This window comes from Melanotaenia boesemani, chromosome 3 (genome assembly GCF_017639745.1).
Source record: "Melanotaenia boesemani isolate fMelBoe1 chromosome 3, fMelBoe1.pri, whole genome shotgun sequence".
Lineage (NCBI taxonomy): Eukaryota > Metazoa > Chordata > Actinopteri > Atheriniformes > Melanotaeniidae > Melanotaenia > Melanotaenia boesemani.
In genome coordinates this window covers 37,109,615-37,123,975 of record NC_055684.1, presented here as the reverse complement: position 1 = coordinate 37,123,975, position 14,361 = coordinate 37,109,615, and the positions used below count along the sequence as shown (strand labels likewise).

The 14,361-nt window shown below is 39.5% G+C and overlaps 1 protein-coding gene across 4 annotated transcripts in view; it reads right to left on the bottom strand.

Annotated features, from left to right (window-relative positions):
- Nucleotides 1-10,335, bottom strand: part of LOC121637341 (chemokine-like protein TAFA-1) — a 118,419-nt gene extending 108,084 nt beyond the window's left edge. For 2 of the 4 annotated variants that reach the window (XR_006009829.1, XR_006009830.1), the window contains exons 1-2: nucleotides 9,730-10,333; nucleotides 7,550-7,704 (exon numbers count right to left, since the gene is read on the bottom strand). Coding sequence is in view for 2 of the 4 variants with exons in the window: in XM_041981435.1 (XP_041837369.1) it covers nucleotides 7,550-7,673 (124 nt within the window). In the remaining 2 variants the exon portion in view is untranslated. Of the gene's footprint in view, nucleotides 1-7,549; nucleotides 7,705-9,729 lie in introns of all 4 variants that reach the window. The other 2 variants (XM_041981435.1, XM_041981436.1) reach the window with 2 other exon arrangements.
- Between the last annotated feature and the right edge of the window lie 4,026 nt (nucleotides 10,336-14,361).

Here is a 14,361-nt window from a genome sequence, read left to right as displayed (position 1 = left end):
GCTAAAGGCTTAAGAAAGAAGAAAAAAAAGAGCAAAATGATCACATGCAGATAAAAATGTATTTGCAAAGCCAGAGTATGAAACACTGAACACTGACTGACTCATTAATAACTGATCTGATGCATCTGAAATACAGACACAGCTGGCAATAAATGTATCAGTACAGTAGGTAATGATTGGGAACAGCGGTGCATCTCTTACCATTGCACAGAGCAAAATACATCTGCCATGTAGAAAGAGAAGGCTTGAGAGGCATATTAATATCACATTGGTTGCTGGACTTGATAAGTGGTGGGTTAATCAGATGAGTAGAAAACTGAACACAGATACATAGGATCTTGTCTGCTTTGCCAGTTTTCACACACAAGTGGAGCTCTCTTTTAAGTGAATATCTGACTGCATGAGAAGGAAAAAAGTAAAAAAAAGTGGTATACAGGCATATAAAGTACCAGTTCAACCTCCACTCTGTTCTCCTGTCTTTCTGGCCATAAACGGAGCGTAATAGGATTCCTGGGCTTTTCCACTGGCTGCTTCTACTATCACACAGACATTTAAGTGCACTAATCCATGACAAATTGTCTCATCTGATCCATGACAAATCGTCTAAGGGCTGATAGAGATGAGGAGATGAGGGAGGGGTTAGTGGTTGGGTGGTGGGGGGCACAAGTGGATGAAGAGTTGGGAGAATATATCTGGTGCAAGGAGAGCGCTGCTCTGCACCTGAACTATCAGGCAGTTATTGTCTGTTTTTTTTTTTTTTTTTTTTTACAGGTCTTCTTTCATTACCTTGAAGTGTACGCTGTGTGATAAAAAAAAAAGAGATCACATCGTACTGTTGAGTTCTCCACCTAAACCCACCATTTTCAAAGCAATTATAATCCCACACGGAGGTAGATTATAGAATTTCACTTTGTTGGCAAACCGCAGGATTTGTAGATGTTATGTCGTCACAAAATGAATATTTCTAATTAAATCTGCATTAGAAAAAGAGGATTTTTTACTCAGCTGTAGCTTAATTTAAAATTTAAATGGGTAGTTTAGATATATGGAGAAGTAAACTTTGAGTTAAAGAATACAGGAAAACATGATCATTTCAGTCATTACAAATTTGGACAGCAACAAACTTTTATTTATTAGTTACTGCAGCAAATCAGGAAATATGTGCAGCAAATTATTAAAATATGTGCAACCAAAATGTAAAAACAGTTTATACAATTTTAGCAAGGTTGGCCATCATTACCTCTAGGGCTGGGTTAAAAAAATTGATTAGTCAATTTTAATTGATTCAAATTAAATAAATTCAATATCGATTCATAAAACTTGAAAATCAATTTTTTAAATGTCCTGATTTCCAGTGACTTACCGAGGCTTGGCGAGGTCTTAGCATATATACACACAACTGGTTTCTTCTGTTTCCTCCGTCCACATTTCCTCAAGAACAGGTTTATAATTTGTCCTTTTTTCAAACAGTAAAAAGTCTAATGCGATTTATCTGATTGACATGACTGTATGTCATAGCAGTGAGCACACACACACAAACACGTGCGTGCACACACAGGTTTCTGTCAGAGGTCAGAGTGCACGTGTAGGAAATCACGTCAGCCAAAAATATGAGAGTTTTCTAGATTCTTTCAGGAAGGTGAAGATGGAAGCATTTTGCTCCAGTGAAGAGCAGATGGAAGATTTCTCTTGCTCTGGGCAGATAGCATCATGGTCGTCACGGCAACACTGAACAAGCTGAATCTATGTCATTCTAGGAATTTCTGAGTTGTATTATGACTTGGATCTTGGAAATGGATCCAGTATTCTTTGTAGGTTTCATTAACATCAACACATTATCTGCGATCTGAACTTTAAGAATATTTAGTGACTCCACTGAATGAAATTTTAATCAGGACATTTAAAAAGTTTCACTTTTTTTCTGTCCTGTCCTTTCACTTTTTTATTTTTATTTTTTTTTATCACTGGCTCTGAATCTGGGAGAACACTGTATTGTTACGGTACTTCACAAATGCATGTAGATGTGTGAGATCAGATTATTACAGTAATCTGATTACTCCCAGATAACTGATGTTGATTGTCAAGTAAATGCACTCAGTGTTTTGTAAAAAGAAAAAAAAAATTATCTGAGAACGTTTTTAATATTTAACAAAAATAGGTGGTGTTACATAATTAGCTGTAAATGAATCGATATTGAATCAAATCAAATTTAATCAAAATCTAATCAAAATTCGTTGTTGTGAAGAGAATCTAATTGATTTACAAAATTAGTAACGATACCCAGCCCTAATTATCTGGAATAGCCATGTTTATCTTCAACACATCCTGATCCCTCATAGATGAGCTTTCTTTAAGTAATGTTCTGGAATAACTCTCCAGGATCCTTGAAGGACTTTTCAGAGCTCTTCTTCGGAGGATCTCTTGCTGTTTCCCATAATGCTGAGTTAAGGTTTAGACCCCGGGAAGAACTCATCCCTCTACAAGTCCAGATTTTCAGTCCAACTCGAGTTATTTGGCATCTCAACCATAACAGAAAGGAAAAGAATAACATGCATTTCTGACAGACTGCTAGTAACAAATTGCATTAATATTTTAAAACAAGTTGTCTGTTATGTGTGGGCACAACACTGGTTCATCTCTTGCGTTGGGCGTGTTTCTATGGTTTCTTATTGTATTGTGGGGTGTATCCCTTCTCATATCGTATCGTATCGTATCGTATTGTATCGTATCGTATCGTATCGTACTGTACTGTACTGTACTGTACTGTACCAAATGATTTATAGGCCAATGTTAAGTGACTTTGTCTAAACAAATCATTCAATAAATGAATGAATTCCTCTGAAAATGATCAGGACTGAATTGAAAATGAGTGAAAAATCAGCCGACATCAAAAGAAAAGAATTCTCCAGAAATCCTGGAGAGCCATTGTTCAAGATTACTTTAAAAGGATTACAAGGAGGGCTGGCAGTTTGGAAGCGGGTAGCCTGTGACTTTTACTTTAGTACTCTAGCTTATGCATACATATATATGTATGAGTATGTAAACAAGTATGCAGATCTCATTCTCCATGTTACTGTATCTCCACATGACCCAGTGCTGAGCTATCAGATTTCTCTTTAATTTACTTAACAAAAATACCATGAAGGCAACATTCATTCAAGTGACTGTTATTTAATTGAATTTTCTTTCACCATCAATTGTAACACTAATTAGTCCCCACAGTTTAATGAGGATGTAAATAAAGCTGATTTAATTGCAAAACAAAAACGCACCACAGCGTCCATGTGGAAAGATGTTCATGTGGGCAACGCAGATGGATCCGCCGCTTGTTCTTTAAAGGCTTTTCCACCTCCAAAAGGGAGGATTACTACTTTGAATATGATTGTGAAGAGGAAAAAAAGGCATGTTCCCGACATTGTTTCAGCTGCTAACACTGAAGTTTAGAAATCAGGAGACGGACAAGTATGGAAATGAGTTGAAAAGTATGAGTGCATTTAGTTTCAGTCAGTGAAGTTATTTTCTTAACACTGCCGCATAAAAACTCTAAACTTCTGAACCAGCCTTCGTTTCAGTGATTGAAAGAATGAAAATATCACAATAAAGCGAGTATGTATGGCTTTCAGACTTTTGTCGTTCTATCTGTAAAATAACTGCTTTCTTAAATCACCTCCCTGTTTAGGTTCAACACTCCACATCTTTTATTGTTTTCCATACATAAAAAATTCATCTTGGGATCTCATCAGAGCTTCAGTGAATACATACAGTTTAACATCAGCATGGCAATGTTTAGACAAGATCTGTTTTCAGAACTGAGGATATGTTTCTTAATTTACCCAATGCAGCTGAGCTCATGATCACACTGTTGCTCTCATTTGGCCATATGATGCATCTTGGTTAATCAAAGTAATTACATGTTTTCTTCCACCTCAAATCTTTTGGAACGCTGAGGGAGCACATTATGGCACATTAAACAATGAGCTCATTAACATGCATTCAAATCATCTAAGATGAGACTTTCCAAGTCATTTCAACTTACTGTGCAAAAGCATAAGAGCAGAACAACTGCACTAGTTTTCAGTATTTTCAGATAAAACATAACTGATTTTATCTTGAAGTGTGCAACCTATAACAAATTAATTCATCACATTTCTGGATGCTATTCAAGGTAGAATTACATTTCACTTCAACTTCTGATTACAACATTCTTTCAAATGAACAGTAAGTTTGATCATGTACGATGTACAACGTTTTAATAATGCACACATATGCTGACAAACCTAATGGTCAAACAAAACATCAGCAATAAACTGCAGAGTTTAAAGGTCTGTTTTATTAAATTAAAGCTGAAACTTGCTATAACCTCTAAGCCAAAGCCAAAGTAAAACAAAGCAGCAGCTACAGTGTTAAGTTCAAACCATCCTCCAGGGCAGTAAGATCATTTGAACTGTACACCTTGAATTGTGGTAAACAAACACTGCTCCTGCTAAGTACATGTAAATGCCATAAGACTCAGGAGAAAACAAATTCTGGAAAGCTCATTTTTCTTGCTAGCTCACCAGTTTGCAGTGCGAAAGATATACAGTGGTAAGACTTTTACTGACTATTGACAGAGTCCAGTATGTGCAGACAGGAGTGGCCTGTTCGCTGCAGCAGCAGAGTTGGCAGTAATCACGTTCTGCTCACAGCGTTGGCAGGTGGGGAGAGTGCATAGCCCGGCTTGTGTATGTCATGTCACATTCAGCTCATCTGTCAATGTAGTGGATTATTTCTTGAGAGACCAGAATTGGCTGCCCAGAATCAGGACACCATCAATCTTCAGCTGCACAAGCAGGACGCAGGGGAGACTGTGTGATGTAGAGGCTCATGGGAAAGAGAGCGGAGCAGCTTTCCAAGCAGGTGACGAAGCAGTCATGCAACCCGATACTCAATCTCCACCTCAGCGTTGACTATCCTATATATATATATATATATATATATATGTGTGTGTGTGTGCGCGCGTGTGTGTGTGTAGATAGATAGATAGATAGATAGATAGATAGATAGATAGATAGATAGATAGATAGATAGATAGATAGATAGATAGATTTTTTTTTGGGGGGGGGGGTGGCTGAGTGTTGCAAAAAGCAGAGAAGCTAAGATTTCTCAAATACTGTTAAATGCATCAATAGTACGGAAGATTGGAGAATATCACAACTTTAACTTATCTTTCAAAACCCACATAGTCTCTTATTTTTGTATTTTCAATACAAGATGGATTTTAATATTTTTTGTACCACTTTGTCTCTCAGTTTGTCTGTCAGGCTGCATCTTACGATCCACAAAACAAGATTGCAGGGCTTGGTTTTTACAGGACACCAATTCCTCTTCCATACCTGGCAAAGGAATCAATGCATAAATCAATAACATCAGCTAATGGATTGTATGTATCTTTACCTGATAAAGCACTTAAAATGTACTGCGTGGAAGGAAGTAAATTACAGCATCATTTTGAAACACAGAAACATTATTTGAACACTTAAAACAACAAAGCATGAAAGCCAATGGATTTTCCAAGACAAGATTTCTTTCTTTTTTTTTTACATCCTACATATCAAAAGTCTATTTATATCTGAAGGGCCCTGGCCTGAATGAAATAAGAGAGCTTCTCAAATTATAAAATCAATTCTAATTCAAATATTCATCATAGCATTTCAATTCTGAGAGAGAAGTTCTGGTTAGATGGGTGAACGCTTCTCCACGGTTGAGTAAGATTGATGTCAGCTTAATCCACTTAAAAAAAAAAAAAAAAAACATGATATACAGTAAATTGCATGGTTGCAGAACAGTAGAAAAACTGAAATATGTTCCCTCTGAGCATCAAGTTATGATAGACCATTACCCCAGGGAAGCCTGCTGATTGGGATTGTAAAACATGATATTTTCAGATTATAACTGTCAGGACCAATTATGACTATTTTCCATCAGAGTCTGTTAACTTTAAAAGTTTTGCAATCAGAAGTTGAGTTAAATTTGAACAGATTGGTCTTAGCGAGAATGTTGCTGTGTTGTCAGAAATCTCTACTTTCATTACCTCTTGGTGATGTCATTAAGTTCAGTAGCTCAGCTTGTACTAATCCACGTCATCTAAAAGGTGTGTTTATCATCCATCTGTACAATGTAAGCTTATATTATCTCCAGAGGATCCATGAAAATGCTGCATCATAATGGCCTCAATGAGCAGAGAGTGTGTTAAGGATGTGAGTTGATGTGTCCAGAAGGGAACATTCCTGAACTCTAACCCATCTTTAAATTGCATGACTTTTTTACAACTACAAGTGGATGGGGTAAGAGTATTAAGGACAACAACTATTTTTTCCCCCCTTGTCTTTCCCTTTGGGTCCACTGCATTATTTAAAACAGACATTTACTGAGCCTTACACTTCTTTGTACATCTTTGGCACCAAGCTTGACAAAAAGACAGACAAAAAGAAAACTGGAAGCCACCCTTTAAAAATTCATTTTGAGCTCTCTGTTGCTCATCCCTTACCCTCTTGCTCCAATTAACGGGGACCGGGATACTTTGAGAACTTTCTATCTATCATAGCAGGGATTTTCATGTGTCAGCTGTTCCGATGCAAAAGTAAGCCAGTTCTCTGACATGCCTCTTGAAGTCACCAGTGTTCACAAGCATAGAGAATTCAGTGACGTATCTTCCTCTTGCTGTGCATCAATTACTGTATTTTTACTTGGCAATCCAACACACACAAAGGGAACCAAGCATCAATGTTTAACAGCCACTTGGCATCCAGAGAAAGCCTCACTCTGTGCGATGGTTCAGCGTGGAAGTCACACTCATTGTTAGAAGCTTAAGGAACGCATTTGCTGTGCTCTTAAAAAAACCTTTGCCTTCCTTGTAACACTCCCACATACACCATAAGCAATTTTAGTAAGCTTTTTTCATAATCAGAGAATTAGATCCGCCACTGCGTCTACCCTCCCCTTTAGCCCTTTCGGTGCAGAAGGCGTTTGGCTTAATTGCCAAGCATTTCCAGAGCAAAAGAGAGAAAAATAATTGTTATTTCAATCTAAGCTACAGTGATCAAAGCCCCCCTAGCTACCAGCACAGTAATATGGATTGTTGCTTTAAGCTTGTGCTGCTCTTAGTCTCCCAGCAAGATTCATGGTGCAGTAGTCAAGAAGTCCTCGACACACAATCATCTCCCATTTCCCTGTTTCATTTATTCTATCAGGTTAAGATCTAATAAGAAGCATGCTGCTCAGAAAATGAACCAAAGTCCGTCAGCCATACATCTTCCACAGAAAGCAAAAGTCACAATCACATAACATGGAATTAGGCACAGTTCTTCCCCTTTGCTTATGCTATATGGCTATGAGCACTTTGAATCATCATGTTACAGCCCAGTGTCATGGCAAGTCTCCCTGACATACTGCAGCAGTCCCTTTCTGTTGCTTTCAAACAGCCAAGAGTGACAATAGCCACCCCAAAGAGAGGGCAGCATCTCTCACTGTAACACTGTGCCGCGAGGCTGAAAGGGGCAGGCATACGTACCCAGGGTGAGGATGTCAGTGCGACCGGGCCGGGCCACATGGTGTTGCTGGATGGTCTGGTATAGTGTGGCCTGGCACAGCAGCAGAAAGCCGAGGCTAATCCACACGGCCAGCAGCCAGGACATGGTAAGGCCAAATCTGCAAGACGGCACCCAGCTGGTGGTGACAAAAGGGGACAATAGGGATCTATTACAAATCTGTGTCTACTAAACTCATTTTCTTTATCATATCTGACAATGTAAAGAGGTAAACCATACACATATTGCCCTCCCTGTGACCCTAATAAGTGGGTACAGACAAAGGATGGATGGATAATTATACCTGTGTGTCCGCTGTGGGGATTTATTTGAATCAATCTGCCTGGCTAATTTTTTTTAACACAGTGAACGGATTAGGGAAAAAAGTATAAACAAAGTTCATGGAAAATATCTACAAAAGACATGAAAAAAAATGTGTTTTGTCCAAACTTGCTGCAGCCTGCAAAGACAACTAAATGCAGAGCAAGGACAAAAATCTGCTGTATTCGTACATTGGATTTATTAACAACAGCAGCTAAATTATTCTAAAGTATGGTGGAAGGCTGCAAAGACTGAGCGCAGGCAGTCTCCTTGCGGATTTGCTCAAAAACTGCCTAATGGTTGGTGAGGGCCAGCATATGGAGACACGCCTTTACCCTTACTGAATAATAAAGCTCCCCTCCTTTCCAGGTGTTATTGGTATTCTCTATATACAATCAATAAATAAATAAATATAAATAGGAAGTTCGTACATCATCATCAACACCTGCTCTAAAACAAATACTGCCTACATTCTGATCCCATCTTCACAGACATTTTTAAACCTTGAACTGACCTTAAACACTTTTAAAATAATATATATTTCAATATCTCAAGCAAATGATTCACATTTTACAAAACCCATGCTGAGTGGGTGACTTTCTGATCTAAAGCTCTCATGTAACTGTAATGTCTAATGCATAAAAAAAGCCTGCACAATGTTTTAAATCTTTGAAGGAAGTGACATGAAACGAAATCTAACGAATTATTTCGAGAAAGAAGTAGAGTATTTTTTGAGTGTGTTGCATTTGAGATTAAGGCCATTAGGCTACTAAACGTTACCCGGGCGTTCTGCACCTTCAGTGACACTGGATGCTTAATATTCATAGATAATTTAGCATAGGCTATATCTAATAAAAATCCCCCACCCGTGCGCTAAATAATCTGAGAGGAAACGTGAACTGGACCCAAATGGTTGTTTTCCCCTCTTTTTCCCCTCTTAATTTAACCAAACATGTTCTTGCCGAGTTGGATTTGTTCAATTTCCTTCAAAGAAGCGCTTGCATTAACTGTATATTCCACGGAGAGTCGAAGCTCTACTCAGCAAACAGAAGACGCTCTCAGCGAAAATATAAAAATATTACGTGGTTGAAACCAACAGCGCGTCTCCAGATGCGAATGCGTGCGACAGACTTTAAATAAAAACGAGTCAGTAAACAGTAACTTTACATATTAAATGCATCCTTTTATATATATATATATATATATATATATATATATATATATATATGGGTCTCATTTGTCGAAGTGTGAGCACCTTTCTGAATATGCTTGTAAATATTTCATTTTTCTGGCTCATCCTCAATACAAGACGGCTCAGATGGGGAGCGAAGTCCTGCGTGACAAAGTAAACGCAGAAGGAGTAGAAACATCAGGCACACCTGCAGGCGCACCGACGCACCTGCGCGCAACAAATCTCTAACTAAATATGAAGAGATTTTAGTTCTCATTGACTCTGGAGACAACTTCAGCAAACTAATCCAAAAATAGACCGTCAGGATGTTTTAAAGGAGGACGAATTCACCCTGAATGAGTTTCTGTAAATACATTTTTAACTGGAATGTTGCTCAAAATACTGCATGGCTCCCTAACGTTTGCTTAATATGAGCACATGAGCTCAATTTTTATACTGGCACAGCAAACTGATAAAAAGGATGATTCTTTAATGGAATATAAAATGGTTTTAGTAGCAGCAGTTCTTCACATTTCCCCACTTCCTTGCACTATTGGCTATTTAAAGGCATATTTACTCAAATCTTCTTTAAGAGGCAGCATTTAGTTGCCAGTGTATCCAGTCACACCTCAGCCATCCCAACTGAATTCCTTGAAAGTCTGATACCCTTACCTGAGCAGTGCGTTCAGTAGAAAAAAAGAGTTCAGTCAGAATCACTGCCTGCTCGCCTAGCAGTCTCACTCCTCTGTCTTAAATCCATCCATTCTGTGAAGCCAGGGATTTCTGCTCGAAATTCCACCTCCAGGTGAGCCAAACACTGCACGAAAGGGGCTTAAATGCTGTTCTCCTCCCCCGTGCTCCCTCCTCTGCACCCCAGCTGTTCAGGTTCTTTTTGAAATCCTTGGCAACACAGTCACCAAAAGCGAAAACCCCAGGGGTCCGTGTCACAAACTGGGCAGGATTTGAGGGTTGGGAGGCTGATCATGTCACAGCTGTATCAGCTACATTCGTGCAGATCTCTTCTCCTTCCTTGAGTGTCTCTTCTCCATCAGTGAAACTCCTATGTGGTGTTGACAGGGGGCTAATTTACCCTCCTCACTTGTCGTCTTCTTCTCACGCGTGCAGCGGAAGGCTCCAGTGGAATGACCGCTCTGTCTGCTCTTGGCTGCATCCCCTCATTGAGAAGCTGTGCTGATAGTGTGAGCTTCAGTCCTCCCTCCAACGCTCTAAGTAGAGTCTGTGTCAGACAGGCAGAGCGGGTGTGAGTGAGTGTGCATGTGTGTGTGTTTTACAATGTAGCCCAGCTGGAAAGAGAGAGAGAGAAAGAGCTGTGAGGGAGTCAGATCACATGTCTTAAAGCAAGACTACCCACGTCTGCATCAAGACTTCATCAGCAAATGAAGCGTGCTTTTATTAAGCCAACCTTCTTTACATCTCAGCCTCTCATCCACCACATGACTAAATTTGAAGCCTTCAGCTCATGTGCACATGTGTAAGCTGGAGCTGCCTCTCCTGGTCTTAGTCTAATGCAAAAAGGTGAAGCTCATCTGTTTTAATAAAAGACTCAACACTTATATTTAGGATCTCTAATGATAATATAATCCATTACAAGCAGGTTTTTCTGTTTCCTTCCTTGCAAGTGTGTTTGATTTCACAGCAAGTCCCCAGTGGATGTTTTCCATTCTTACCTCAACGCAAGCAGCCTGAAAGAGCCTGTGAACAGCCTTCTGTCACTTTCCCAAGAAGTGAATCTGGTGGCTCAGAAGGAAGGACATCCAGTGGCTTTGCATTGGTGTATGCATATATGTTTCAAGATCGTGCAGGCTGATAATAGCAGTATTTCTCTCTCCAAGCATATTTCCACTCCCCTTCAGCTCATTGTTCTGTTAACCAGAGATTACAGTTAGGTGCCAATCCCATGCACCTGGCATGGCTGACTTCCTCACAGTCTGGCATTTCACAGAAAATGAGCCAAATGCCACTCACAACAGCACACAGACAAGGGACTGAGTAAACCCATAGACAGAAAGGGCGGTGTTGGTAAATGAAGATGAACATGATGGCGAATATCCGTTTAAATCTCTTCTTTCAGAGTTCTGTGAATTGTGCGAAGAGTCGGTCAGTGGAGTGTCCATGGAGTAGAAAGCTGTGCTGTAAAATCACCGGCTTCTTGATTGGCTGCCATCATCTAGTAGGTGGCATTTTTGAGGTGGATAACAAGCCCTTCAGCTGCTGGTCACAGAGTCACATTACAAGGCATCCTGGGCTATCTCTGCTGCTGCCATCACCTGTGCTTGTTCTCAACACACCATCAAATGATTTGACAGCCAGATGCACACAGACCTGCAGAGTTAAAGTCTGCAGGATGGAGAGGGGCTGAATGTCAAGAAAATAACAGAGAAACAGATATGTGTGTGTGTACAGGAGTATTATTATTAGTCCCTCTGCTGGATAACCAGAAGTGTGATGTATAGCTGTTAACAGACCTCCTCTTGTAGTTTAATTTTTTGGGGGAAAATGAGTTTTGTCATTATTTGTGGATGGATTTCATGCCATGTGTTGATTTGTTCTGCCTTTGGACTGTGCCCTCTTCTATTTACATAGTTCTGCAGTTATCTGGTGGGAAGGCAGTTCTGAAAAGCAAAGCCGCCATCTGGATCTCTGTTGAGTAAAGCTCACCATGTTAGGAGAGATTTAACTGTAGAGTAATTATCACATTGATTATTGTTTCTACGCTGTCAGGACGCAGTTGCACAAAATAGCTGGATCACCAATAAATGAGCTTGTTCATATTTGTATTGTTTTTGTCTTCTTCTTTTTTTTTTTACGAGGAGCATTAATAACATGCATGCTTCAGTTTTATTTAGGCTTCAGCTCTTGATGTCTTTATGATCTGTCCCACTGGACTGAGATGAAGGCATGAAATGAAACAAGCCCACAAACAAGCCTCAGTGGAGAACTTAAGACTGAAGGCATCAAATTACTGTGTTAATTTCAGCACCAACACCAGTCTCTCATTTGATTCTGCTGTTTTTTTTTCGGTTTTGCTGATTTGTTGCAGTCCTATTTTTCATTCTGCATAATTCTGAGCTGTGTTGGGAGAATGGACTGGGACAACAGAATTTCACAGTAATTCTGGATTGTTGTTGCGCTCTCGCTTCTCAGGGGTTTCCATCATTTCCAAACAGCTGTCGCTGCAGCCCTTGCCAAGACCTAACCGCAACCGACCAATCACTGGCCAGCTCAGTGTTTAGATCTGAGCAGCCCTGTTAAACAGTGGCGTTTGCCAGTATTGCTCTCTCACTCTCCATCTTCCCCTCTCATGCTGTCATTTGCTTCCCTTTCTCTCTATTTCTCCCTTTGGCTAATAAAACCCTTCCTTCCAGTGCAGCCAACAAGCTTTAATATGTGCCTGTTAGCTGTACCAAAATACCAACGTAAGCCGACCCCCCTCCTTCCCCTCAGCAGCTTTCTGCTTTTCTTAACATTTCTAACTGGAACAAACAAAGGATTTCTTCTTCTTCTGTAGAGGCATACTCTCCTGAATGTCATGAGGACTGAAAAAGAGATGCAGGGTGAGAAAGAAAGGATGAGAGAAAAGATTAAGGTAAGCAGGGAAGAAGAATCCAGCAGAAGTCTGGCTTTTTGCAGGGTAGTGAAAAGAAGAAGGTGATTAATGAAAAGGAGAAGCTTAGTCTATGATGAACATTTAAATTTGAACTTAGTTTGAAGTTTGAAACACGGCTCCAGAAAGGAACATTTTTCATGGACGTGAAGATAAATTATGTTTGCTGTTACTTCCCTAATTACGTTCTCATTTTCATCAAGAGGCAAATTCAACTGAGTCACTGACAGTTTTTACTTTGCAATAACGGGACTATTTTTCATTCAGCAGCAATCTTGTTTATGTTCAATAGAAAAGATAAATATGATAATATGGTAGATGTACCATGTAAGTAAATCTGAAACTATCTCTGTCACGATGCGGCCGAGAAGTGAGAAACCAAAATGCAGAACTCATAGGCAGGAGGCAGGAAAAATGATTTAATTCCAAACTCAAGAAATACCAGAACCATACAGCAGCAAAAAACTACACATAAACCGCAAGGATCTAAGAAAGGAAACTGGAAAACCAAGGGGTATAAATACACTGAAGGACTAATCAGGAACAGGTGAAGTGAATGAGTTAATCAGACTAGGATCAACTAATGAGCAGAAACCAAGAGCAACACAGCACTAAACATGACCACGAGCACAAAACCCCAGAACATGATGGCAAACCAAGGACATGAACTAAAAACGTGACACAAACCAAGAACATAAACCGTGATCATGACAATCAGTTGTGATCACATCTCCCAGTCAACTCTACTGTATGTGTCTGGTTTGTGGTTGTCAGTTATTTCCGGTTTGTTTTTTGTTTTTCTAAAAAATCAACTGTGTCCACTGTAATGAAATAATTCCTTCTTACATCACATTTAAAGTTTGCCCGATCTGACAGACTTTTGCAAATGTTAAACTACCTCTTCATAAGGCAGAGACTGTTCTGCTCCATCTGTACACTGACTTTTGTTTGTAGTTCTGATCAGCTCCTAAAACTATCTCATAAAAAAGTCTGACTTTGACTAGATCTGATATTTTTAATCAGTTATCAAAGTTTCCAAAGGTCAGCCTCTTTGAAAAGCTTGTGATGTGCAGTGAAAAAGATGCATCATTAGTCCCAAACAGCGCACCCAGGTGTTATTATCCCATTGATGCTGAACTGGAGTTGATAAAAACACATGTCCAGTACATTTTAGTCTAATTTAGGAACAAACTGTTGCACTTCCATTGTGGTTACTAAAGATTGCCAATTTATTTTCATAGGCTTTGAATAAATCAAGCAAACAAAAGGTTATTATTCTGTATTTGACTCTCAAAATATTGCAACCCCAATATGAGACTCTGCAAGATACCCTTATGGTTTTCCTTGAACAGGAAGTGTTAGAACTGTAATGGCTCTTCTTGTCAGTTCATATTGCCATGTTAAGCTTCTTATTTTGGCCTCTTAATGCCAGCTTCCTCTCGCTGTCCAAAGACATGCAGGTTAGGTTAATTGGTCACTAAATTCTCCCTGATAGTGAATGTGATTGGTTGTTTGTCTCTCTGTGTTGGCCCTGGAGTCAAAGTAATCTACTTCATGCACACAGATACTTTTGTGGTCAGCTGATGGGATGTGGTAGACTGTGGTGCTTTTGGACATAAGCTGTGTACACTTCTTGCCTTAAGATTCAGAAACTGAGCATATAGCAATACTAACTGAGC